Source organism: Portunus trituberculatus, chromosome 10 (genome assembly GCF_017591435.1).
Source record: "Portunus trituberculatus isolate SZX2019 chromosome 10, ASM1759143v1, whole genome shotgun sequence".
NCBI classification, from domain to species: Eukaryota; Metazoa; Arthropoda; class Malacostraca; order Decapoda; family Portunidae; genus Portunus; species Portunus trituberculatus.
The window spans coordinates 8774704-8786706 of NC_059264.1; the positions used below are offsets into that span (position 1 = coordinate 8774704).

At 47.0% G+C, this 12003-nt stretch overlaps 1 protein-coding gene across 1 annotated transcript; it reads right to left on the minus strand.

Annotated features, from left to right (window-relative positions):
• Nucleotides 1-450: 450 nt before the first annotated feature.
• LOC123501869 lies at nucleotides 451-1311 on the minus strand. Its single transcript, XM_045250910.1, has 2 exons — nucleotides 1063-1311; nucleotides 451-939 (listed from the first exon to the last, which is right to left on the minus strand). The coding sequence occupies exons 1-2, from the start codon at nucleotides 1309-1311 to the stop codon at nucleotides 451-453; spliced, it is 738 nt and encodes a 245-aa protein (XP_045106845.1).
• Nucleotides 1312-12003: the final 10692 nt, after the last annotated feature.

A 12003-nucleotide genomic window follows, 5' to 3' on the forward strand; every position in this document is an offset into this window, starting at 1 on the left:
ACACACACACACTCTTATCTCCCCGTGACCTCCGGGATCATATCTCCTCTATCATGGAGGCCTAGCTCAGCGTCCCTTCCATTAAGGTTTGACAGTTTCATAAGCACGAGCAACCAACGCCTCGCTCACCCTTTAGCTAAAGTCTGCACATATGTACTCATATGTACTCTCTTATTGTTTGGTACGTAGATGTGTTGACACCATCATTGCCGAGGAACAGGGAAACACAATGGCAACGAGCAAAGTGTATACTCTTGCTAGACAACAAGGTGCAGCAGGTGCGAGTACAGGGAGCTGTGCGTGGTGGAGGCACACTGGCCGTGCTCAAGTTTTCCTAAACCAAGTAACCTTTCATTCACGCCACGTATACAGCCCGAGGGAAGGCAGACAATCATTACCTCTTTACAGGCAAAGGGTAGCATTCACACGTGAAACAAGGTAACCGAACAATCATTCACTCTTCTCTTTCACGCTGCTATCATACACCTCCCCCGAGATGACAGGGTTGTCCGGAACATCACGGTCGTCTTCTTCCTCGTCTCCGTAGGTAGGTGTACCCCAACGAACTGCTAATCGGTCGGGTTCTCTGCGGTGCCGAGTGCTGCGACGAAGAGGCGGGGAAGCTGATAGATGCTGGTCAGCCAGTAGTTTCCTTGATTCTGGCTGATCCACTGAGGGAATGTTTTCCCCCACAACATTCGGCGGGGACTGGCTGGGTGACGTGTAAGTGAACACGCCCTCGTTCTGGTGATTGCGAAGAAATCTGCGGTTCCTCCACAGTGTGCGTCCGCTGCCCATCTTCACCAGATAATCACGGCGGAAGCCAACACCTGTAATAATGCCCAGTAGTCCCCATCTATTAGTTGCATGATCCCAAACATCCACTAAGGCACCAATGTGTAATTGAGAGAGTGGCTTAGAGGTCTTGTCATGATATATCTTTGAATAGGAGCGGAGGTGATCTGCCTTAATGTCACTTTCCAGAGCGGCCTACTGCCACTCCGGAGCAAATGAACGATGGTGAACAGGAAGGGCTGATCTCATAGGATGTCCAAACAAAACTTGAGCTGGAGATCGTCCGTCCTCCCTCAGTGTGTTTCTCAGCTCCAGGAGCCCACGAGCGAAAGCATCATCGTCCAGGGAAGCATGTGAAGAAGTCGTCCGTATCAGCTTCTTAATCACCTTGACGGCTGCTTCTGCATGGCCATTTGCACGGGCGTTGTACGGCGAAGTGATCCTGTGCTCTACCCCCCACCGAGCCAGGAAGCGTCGAAGAGTAGAAGACGCAAACTGAGGTCCACCATCACTCATCAACACCCGTGGAACACCTGTGGCTGCAAAAAAATTCCTCAACTCACAAGTAAGATGGTGAGCATTAGCAGATCGTGGACAGGATGATACACAAGGCCAACCAGATTTCCTGTCTATGTATACAAGAAATGTGCGACCAGCCAAGTGAAAATAGTCTGCCGAGACCGACTTAAAACACGTGAGTTGGTGGGTCGTCGTGCTGCCAGAGGGGCTCGTTGGCTTGGCGCGGTAGGAGTGCTCGGCATTCTTGGCATGAGGAGACAACTTGTGCTGTGTCACGTTCTATACCTGGCCAGTATACGGTTTGCCGGGCCCGTCGCTTAGTACGGGCGATGCCTTGATGACTGTCGTGTAGCCTTTGCAAAGTTTCTCGCCGTAAGCCTTTGGGGATGATTAGGCGTGGTCCATAAACAACGAGGTCACCATCGACTGCAAGTTGGTCGCGTATCTTCCAATATGGTCTCAAATTATCAACAAGCTCTTGCTTATGTTCAGGGAATCCTGTTAGTATAGCTGTGCGCAATGCGCTATATTCAGGGTCTCTTACAGCAGAAGCACGCACCTTTTCCAAAGTCTTGTCTCGAAGTGGCATGAGGCTGGTTCCTTCCTGCGTAACAGCATTGACAGAGGCGATGACTAAAGCGTGCAGCAGGTCCTCGTCATCACTTGCAGCCTTATCCTCCTCATTAAGTGCCTGTACGGGGAAGCGTGAAAGTGCATCAGGAATATTATGTTCTTTGCCTTTCTGCCAACTGGTGGTAAAGGTGTATGCTGTTAATTTCTCACGCATGCGTTGCAACCTAGGGTTTTCTATCTCACCGAGAAGTTTTGAGTTTAAAATAGGTACCAAAGGTCGATGGTCAACAACAATGCTGAAATGAGGTAAACCCTTCAAAAAAGCTCCACATTTTCTTACAGCCCATAGGACGGCTGCCATCTCAATTTCTATCACTGCATACCGTATTTCCACATCTGATAAGAACCGTGAACCACACTGAACCAGCTTCCAGTCTTTACCGTGCAGTTGTAGTAATGCGAAGCCCATTCCCTGTGTCTTGGATGCATCAGTCTGTAGCATGGTGGGGAGTAACGCGTCGAAATGAGAGAGCACGGGCGGTGCCATCAGCAACTCCTTCACCTCCTCAAACGCGATGTCATGCTGTGAAGTCCAGCACCAAACATTACGCGGCCTCAGCAGATCTCGTAGCGGTTGGACAGCTTTGGCGAGGCTGGAAGTAAAGTTTCCTAACTGGTTAGACAAACTAAGGAATGATCTCAGATCGGTAATGTTTTGTGGGCGGGGAAAGTTGGCAATGGCAGCTACTTTTTTCTCGTCCACAGTATACCCACTGCGTGACACAGAGTAGCCACAGTAGTCAACACGCAGCTGGGCAAAGTTGAATTTATGTTTGAACTGTTCAGAGTTATTCCAGCTTTATCACAGCGCTGAACAATGTCAATTACATGCGCCAGATGTTGTTTATATGAACCATCATACGCCAGAATGTCGTCAACTATCTTGATCGTCTGTGGTATGTCACCCAGGGCTGCATCACCGCGCCGATTATATTCGTCGCCTGACGAGACCAAACCCAGGGGTGCACGCTTAAACTTAAAAAGGTCGTGAGATCTTGGTCCGCCTCGGCTATTTTGATTTGGTGGTAACCCATCTTTGCGTCACACGTAGTGAACCATCTCGATCCAGTCCCCATCGAAGCAATGACGTCATGTGGGGATGGTATAGGGTAGGCTGGCCTGCGAACATACTTGTTAAGTCTTGTGAAGTCTACACACAATCTCACTCCGCCTGATTTCTTTCGCACAGGTACAATTGGATGACACCAATCTGTAGGGTGATTTATCTTAACAATAATGTCCAGGTCCAGAAGTTCATCAAGCTGGGTCTTGATATCATCTCTCCAGCTGAACGGAACGGTCCAGGCAGCAGTCACAGCGAAGGGTCGAGTGTCCTCAGTCAGCTGAATACGCATAGCGTCTCCATCCATCTCCCTCAAGGTCTGTGAAGCACCGAAAACTTGCGGGAAAGCATGGATAATGGCTGCGGCATGTTGTGCTCTTTCCGTCGCTGAAGGCTCGTAGTTGTCTCCACTGGGGTAGTGGGTCTGCTGCTGTAACACACTCCTGCTGATGTGAACGACATGTACCATGTTCAACTGCTCGAATCTGAGTAGGAAAGTTAGGTGGTAACAATCCTAAAGCTATTGAGTCGTACCAACTCAGTAGTGCCCCTTTCAGCTTGTCAACAACAATCACTTCTGTGGAGGTTTTCCTGTCACCTAATTCCAAATTAGAGGTGAACTTACCCAAACAAGCGAGCTGTTGTTGGCCGGCGCCGTATAAAACTTCGCCCGTCACTGCTTCAAGCAAAGCCTGCTTGATCCCAGCAGCCTTGGCGACGTCCCAACCCATGACTGTGGCCTCGGCGCCAGAGTCAGGAGTCCAGGAAATACGTCCTTGTCCGCCAGGATGAGTGGTTACAATCTTGCCCCGATGAGTCTGTCGTGAACTTCCTTTACCTTTGTAGACGTCTGCAATGACCCGATGGAGTTTACGGTGACGAGTGCCGGTGTCCTGTGGTGGCGCCGCTTTGCGGGAACGAGCTTTACAAACAACCGCGAAGTGCCCTATTCTACCGCAATTATTACAAGCCACATTAGCCGCTTTGCACTTTTGGTCACCCGTGTGCGTTCCTCTGCCACACTTATGACACAGTTCGTCACAGTCTCGTGAAGGCCTTGCACTATTCGCCGAAACTGGGCGTCCGTACCGCGCATTCTTCTTGTACTGCGATACTCTCCCCACACTACATCCTCGAATCACAGCACTATTCTTCGCCGCATTTTCGGTTGACCGACATATGTCTATGGCTTTCTGTAGAGACAAGTCTTTTCTTCCAACATACGTTGTAATGCTACCTCATCATTTGTACCCACAACTATTCGGTCACGTAGTCTGTTATCCATACATTCCTCACAGAAACCACAAAATGCAGCAATTTCCTTGATGGCGCACAGAAACTCGTCAAAATTTTCACCACTTTCCTGTCTTCTCAAGTAGAACTCTCGACGATCCAGTATAACGTTACGTCTATTCCTGAGATGCACTTCCATAGCGTCGAGAACAGTCTTCAAGTCTGCATCTTGCTGTACGTCCAGGCCATACCTCAGTGCGCGAGTCCATTCCTCATCAACAAGCGAACGTAAAGCAATTTGCTGCTCGGAGGGCTTGAGGGTAGTTATGTTAGCCAGGCGAGCGTACCCTTCAAATTTGTGCCACCACGCATCAAACTCCCTCAGCGAAGCAGACCATGTGAGGTAAGGAGGAGTCACCACACTGTTATGCAGCTTAGTTTTCTGCACTGGTTCACCGTCTCGTGTACTGTGAGAGGGCGGAGCACCAGTTAACCCTGATAACAGGGTGCGCATTTCCTGTTGGTGTGCCTCATCCCGCTCCCGCTGCTGTGCTTCTTGTTGCTGTGTCAGCTCCATTTGCGTCGCAAGAAGGGTGGTCAGCCGTTCTAATTGCTGCTCCATCTTCTCGGCGTGAGAACAGCAAACAAATGCGCACACAATACAGCGTCACTGTCAGTCACTTTTAGGTTCCACAATCCTTCACTCGGCGATCCTACTCACTGCGCCATGTTTGGTACGTAGATGTGTTGACACCATCATTGCCGAGGAACAGGGAAACACAATGGCAACGAGCAACGTGTATACTCTTGCTAGACAACAAGGTGCAGCAGGTGCGAGTACAGGGAGCTGTGCGTGGTGGAGGCACACTGGCCGTGCTCAAGTTTTCCTAAACCAAGTAACCTTTCATTCACGCCACGTATACAGCCCGTGGGAAGGCAGACAATCATTACCTCTTTACAGGCAAAGGGTAGCATTTACACGTGAAACAAGGTAACCGAACAATCATTCACTCTTCTCTTTCACGCTGCTATCATACACTTATGACGCTGCTCTACACTCACACAGGCACACGTACATATCTGAGAGGCTATTAGTGGCGCAGGCAATTTTATTTATAGTGGTACCCATATTAGGGCCCAAATATCACCACCCATCATCTTAAATGTAACCACCTAGGTCCTAGAATTTGGGTATCATGGTGACATGTAGGTAACCACTCGACTAATGGCATAGTTTCAAAGCGACATGTGGTGGGATTCAAACCTATACGTTAACGTCTGCTCGATCCCACGCTCACCACCTTATCCACTATGCCACTGCCTCCCTTACATCACCTACATGTCCACCTGACTCCCCAGACTTGATCTCTCCTTGCGTGATACCCTTTACTCCTCTTTGGTCACAAGCACTCATGATTTTTTCATCCGTTATGTCACCAGGCCACATCTCCGTTGTTGCCGTCCGCCGCAGTCCTGGACCTTGGACGATTTCATTTCACCGGCTGAGAGAACAGCAGTGGAGGCTGTGTGCATATTTCAAGAGGATACAGGCCCTTGTAATCTGCACTCTTACTAGGCTGCTAGGGACAAGTTGGTGGCGTTACAAGGGAGTGTGAGAACGGAATTGTGGCAGAAATTCACGGACAGCATTTGAAAATTAATAGGGTGTTTTGCCCAGCACTCTTCATCACGACCCGGGGAACTGACACAAGAACTTTTGGATGGCTGGGCTGCACAGTCCTGTGTGACTTGTCTTCCTGCACATATCCAGGAGTCTATGCCCAGAAGAATCATCTGGCACTTTGCTTGATGGCAGCGTTATTAGAAGATGAGGAGGAGGATGCCATACCGATCACTGAGGAGGAGCTGCGATGTCCATTGGCTCGGGGCAAGGCGACAGCACCAGGGGACGATGGGATTACGTATTCTGTTCTTCGGCTGCTTCAACGTGTACCTGGTAATCCCCTCCTATGCCTTTATAATCTGTTTTTTTCCCAGTGTTGTGCACCTCCTACCTGGACCTGCAGCAGCATTGTTCCCATCCCCATGCCTGGTACACACAAGTTTCGACACGTTTCTCTCACCTCTTGCTTCAGCAAGATTATGGAGCGCATCCTACTTTTCCGTCTTCTTTATAAGCTGGAGTCTGAACTCTCGCCATGTCTGTTTGGCTTCCTGCCACGCCGGGGCACCCAGCGTTGCTGTACAGAGCTTTACTCCCACCTCTCCTCCAGCAGCGTGGTGGCCTTCATTGACCTCAATATTGCATTTGATGTGGCCAACAGAGACATCATCCTTGATCAACTGTTGGTTTTTGGAATCAAGGAACACCTTCTGAAGTGGATAAGGGAATACCTCAATAACAGATTTTCACAGGTTTTCTTCCATGGTGTCTACAGCTCTTCTTCCATTTTCCATCTGGGGACTCTACCCTCAGTCCATTTCTTTTCAATGTCGCTATGCACCGCTTACTTTTTCTCTTGTCTAATATGTCTGGTATAATAATCATCTGTTATGCTGACAGTATTTGTATTCATTCTTCTTCTCCTGCACAATGCTACTGGCATCTCTATTCCAGTTGCAAGAACCTCTAAGTGACGTTCATTTGCTCAATTGTCGATTATCTCTCCCTGGCTCTTGTACAGCTTCTGAAATATTGCTTACAACCTATTGAAGTTTTTCAAAACAAGGTGTTGCAAATCATTCGTGGCTGCCCTATGTTGACTAGAATTGCCAACATGCAAGCTGAACTTCGTCTCTCTCTCCTCTCTATGATAGAATTATCTACATCATCACACGTTTCTCTGTTAAATGTCTTTATTCTCCGCAGCTGGCACCTCAACTTGCAGGTTGTGGCACTTGTGGGACGTGCCTTGCTTCAGCACTCTCACATCCCTCCTCTACAGACTAGCGGTCGTCTCCTCACCTCATCAGGACTGTCAATTCAGCTCTTCATGATATGAATATCATCATCCCTGAGGGAGAGGAGAAGGAGGAAGAGGAGGATTCTGGACCCCCACCGTGGATGTTGCTGGCCCCTGAGGTGCACTACACTCCAACTTCAACGACAGCACACCCCGCACTACAGTAGCAACTGGCACTAGAGATGGTAGCTACGGTGCTTTCCTCCCTTCCCGTGCCGCGATCCATTTACATTGACAAATCCATTCAAGGCGACAGACAGGCAGGGTGTGCTGTCTTCTCCCCTGATATGGACGCTCCGCCTGGAGGCTGGGTGGGCCGATGGCTCCCTAACTCTTCCTCTTCCACATATTGTGAGCTTTGCAGGATCCTGGATGCAGTCAGCTTTCTGTATCACCATGGTGTCAGTGCCATGATCATCTGTGACTCTCAGTCAACTCTCAAGGCCCTTTCTAGCGTCAACCCTCAATGTGGTAACATAGGCAGGCGTGTTTTCTCTTCTTTGGCCTCAGGTCATATTTATGTCAAGTTTGTCTGGGTTCCATCCCACATCAATATAACCTGTAGTAGTAACAAAGTTGATGCCCTCGCTAAGGCAGCCTGCAGCTTACCTCCTCCTGTGGTTGGCTTTGTGCCTTCTCTCTCAGGTGCCCTGATGTGCATTCAAGCCGCTATCTTCTGCTCTGTTGACCAAGCCCGTGATCTCCAGAGGGTAGAAAGTGTCACCATCAGGCACTATGACTCCTTTTGCTACCACCCCTTCAAGTACCTACCGCCGTAAAGGAGTCATGATGAGGTGGCACAATGTGGTGTCCACCACACTGAGTGGTGTGGGAGGTTGCAAGCCTGTCAGACGTGCAGTACTTCTCATCTTGCTCTCTGTGTGGAACCCTTGAAGCCAACACTCTGGAACACCACTGTCTTCATTGCCCCAAGCTGGATGGTTTGCTGCCCCATGGTGTTCTGCTTGTCGACATGTGTTGCCACCTATTGACAGCAGATCATCTAGATGACATCCTCGCACGCTTTCCTCAATAGTGATCGTAATGACTATTGTTAAATTAAGTTCTTCATGTTTGTATATAGGTTCTATATTTGTTATTTCCTTTACATAAGATTGATGCTGTAAATGCATAATAAATTCAATAAAATAAAATAATTTTAATGTGTGGCAACTACTCACCAAGCAGTAAATAGACAGGGGATGTAGCTCAAGAGGTTGTGGCGCTTTCCTGTGTGGAGTGTGGTGTGGTCTCAGTCCTACTCAAATTGGTCAGCAATAGCTCTGAGCTCTTTCCTTAGGGGAAAAGACTGGCCGCAGGTGACCAGCAGATGACTGTGGTGATGAACACACACACACACACACACACACACGAAGCCGTTCGCTGGTTCATGCACTCGACCCACGTATGTAGTGCCAGGGATAATAATATTAAGTTTTTAGTTATTAAGGTCATATTATAACTAAAACACACACGTGGATACCAGACATACAGACACAGACATGTCTTGAGACGTGTCCGAAAGAGAGAGAGATGGCAGCCAGCTCATGAATAAAAAACATCAAATTTACTCGCTGTGTAATCAGAAGTTTTAACAAAATTTTCACTTCAGTCAGTAGAGGGAGAACTGAGCTGTTCAGAAATTTAAGGTGTCTTTCAGTAATGTAATCTCATTACTAATGTCAATCAAATCCTCTGTAATTACTCTACACCAGTCTTACTGTGACGACTGCTAATAATTTTGAAATCATGAGAATGTAGCTGTGATGTTTTTCCCATAGTACCCTCCTGTTCGTCATCCTATCAGGTCCGTGGCTCCTCGCTCCCGTAAAACTTCAACATAACTTTTATATGAAACATAGTGTTTATACACATATATTATTTACTCTTACACAGTACCCTCCTGTTCTTCATCCTAGCAGAAAGAGATGGCTACCCTCTCTCCCAGTGTGTGTGTGTGTGTGTGTTTACCTAGTTGTATTTACCTAGTTGTAGTTTTACAGGGCCTGGACTTTACGCTCGTGTGGCCCCGTCTCCATATCTACACATCCAATTTTTCTTTAAAACTATGCACACTCGTTGCTGACACCACTTCTTCACTCAAACTGTTCCACGTCTCAACACATCTTTGTGGGAAACTATATTTTTTAACATCTCTCAGACATCTTCCCTTTCTCAGCTTCTCTTGTGCTTTGAATGTCATATTCTTCTCTCAGGATCAGTTTCTCATTATCCACTTGGTCCATTCCGTTGATCAATTTATAAACTTGTATCAGATCCCTCTCTCCCTTCTCTGTTCCAGGGTTGGTAGATCCATAGCCTTTAGTCTCTCCTCATATGTCATCCTTCAAATTCTGGAACCATTCTTGTAGCCATTTTTTGTAGTCTCTCCAACTTCCTTATGTGTTTCTTTTTATGAGTGGTCCACACTACTCCTGCATATTCCAATCTGGGTCTTATTATAGTACTTACTCTGTTCCCAGATTTTATTTAGTTCTTCCTGCAGTATTTCACAATCCTCTTTTTGCTTTATAACTCTGCACAGTTTCGTATCGTCCGCAAACAGATTTATGTAGCTGTTCACTCCTTCTGGCATGTCGTTAATATATATGAGGAAAAGTATTGGTGCTAATACTGATCCCTGCGGCACTCCGCTTTCTACTTCTCTCCACTTGAACTTTAACTACCGTCCTTATTTCTCTCTCCCATCAAATCATTTTCAGAGACATATAATTTGCTAAGGAATATTGGATTAGCATTTCACTATATGGACAAAGAAATTATGAAGAAATTGATAAGTACTATAATAAGACTCACAATGGAATATGTAGGAGTTGTGTGGACCCCCATAAAAAGAAACACATAAGGAAGTTGGAGAGACTACAAAAAATGGCTATAAGAATGGTTCCAGAATTTGAAGGGATGACATATGAGGAGAGACTAAAGGCTATGGATCTACCAACCCTGGAACAGAGAAGGAAGAGAGGGGATCTGATACAAGTTTATAAATTGATCAACGGAATGGATCAAGTGGATAATGAGAAACTGATCCTGATAGAAGAATATGACACTTTAAGCACAATTAAGATCGCATAGTAAAAAGCTGAGGAAGGGAAGATGTCTGAGAGATATCAAAAAATATAGTTTCCCACAAAGATATGTTGAGACTTGGAACAGTTTAAGTGAAGAAGTGGTGTCAGAAACGAGTGTGTATAGTTTTAAAGAAAATTGATAAGTGTAGATATGGAGATGGGGTCACACGAACATAAAGCCCAGGCCCTGTAAAACTACAACTAGGTAAATACAACTACGTAAATACACACATACTCTTTGACAGTCCCACAGCAAAATAAAAGTACACAACTATTAAATGCAAATGTACAAATGAACAAATTAATCCTCATCCATTGAATCTGACAGGTTGCAGTAGTCCTGTAGCTACCTAGGCTTTTGGCAGTGCCGTTAGGTATGACCAGCATCGAGTGAAGGGGAAAGGACAGTTGCCGAGGTAGCTTCTCCGTTCCCTCTTCCGTTAATGCCAGCGTCTGAAATAGGTTAGCGGCCCACTGATTGTGGTTCCCGTACAGCCAGTTCATGCTCATCCTGTCATCCCTCCTTGTGCTGGTGTTCCTCCTCCTCCTCGGTCTTGTTTGCCACTCCACGTCCTTAGGTGTAATGACCAAGTTCATGGTAGTGCCACAGACGATCTACATGAATGATGAGTTTACAACCCCAATGTCCTTGACAGATCCTGTGCGTGACATTGGAGACTGCTTCCACCATCTTGTAAGGCCCCTCCCAGGGGGTATGCAACTTTGGAGATAACCCTCTCTTCCTACAAGGGTTGTACAGCTACACCAAGTCACCAGCAGAGTAGCTTGCCTCTCATCTTTCAGTCATAGTACTGCTTCATGGCTTGCCTTGCCATCTGAAGACTGCCTCACACCTGTCTGTGGACCTCTGATAGTTTTTCCTGTAGTACCAATGCATAGCTTGTTGTGACAGTAGGCAGACTTTCATCAGGTGGCTGCCCGGTGACCAAATTCACCGGCAGCCTCAGCTCTCTCCCCAACATAAGGTGTACGTGCTGGGGTATAGTCGATCACCTTGTGGACAGCAGTAGTAGGCCATGATTGAGAGCAGGCAGCTTGAGATCCTAATCTTGCTGTCCTTCGGCACAGTACTTGACCAATCCATTTGCTAAGGTATGGTTATATCGCTCAACCATAAAATCTGACTGGAGATGGAGGCCAGGGTTTTGTCCTGGTCTTGCATAGTCCCAGCAGCTTACAACACTCTGAAAAGCCTCTAGATTCGAATTCCCATCCTTGGTCAGAGTACAGTTTATCTGGCATCCCAAACTGGGTGAAGAACTGACTGACTAGAAAGTCCACCACTGTTTCTGCCTCTTGGTTGGGAAGAGCATATGCCTCAAGCCACTTGGTAAAGAAGTCCACCATCCTTCTCATGTTACCTTTTCTTCCCTAAAACCTGAAAACTTCTTGTCAATACATTCCTCACCCAACTTTCTCAGGCCTACTGGAGTTTCAGTAACTCTTGCAGTTTCAATAACTCTTAATTGGGTTCTCCAGACAAGACAAATGTTTTGAAAACACATGTCTGGCAGCACCATCGATATCCACCTCTCCCTCCATTTTTTTACCCCAAACTGCACCCAAATCTTGCTACTTTGGAGACAGAAAAGCTTTGTGGCCCCATTTTCCTGTACATACAGTCTATGTAGGTCAGTAGATCTTCACATATCTATTGTTGGATGTATTTCTCTGGGAGCTCTTTGAAACCAATCGCTCTCAATGATCCCCTCAGTGTATTTAC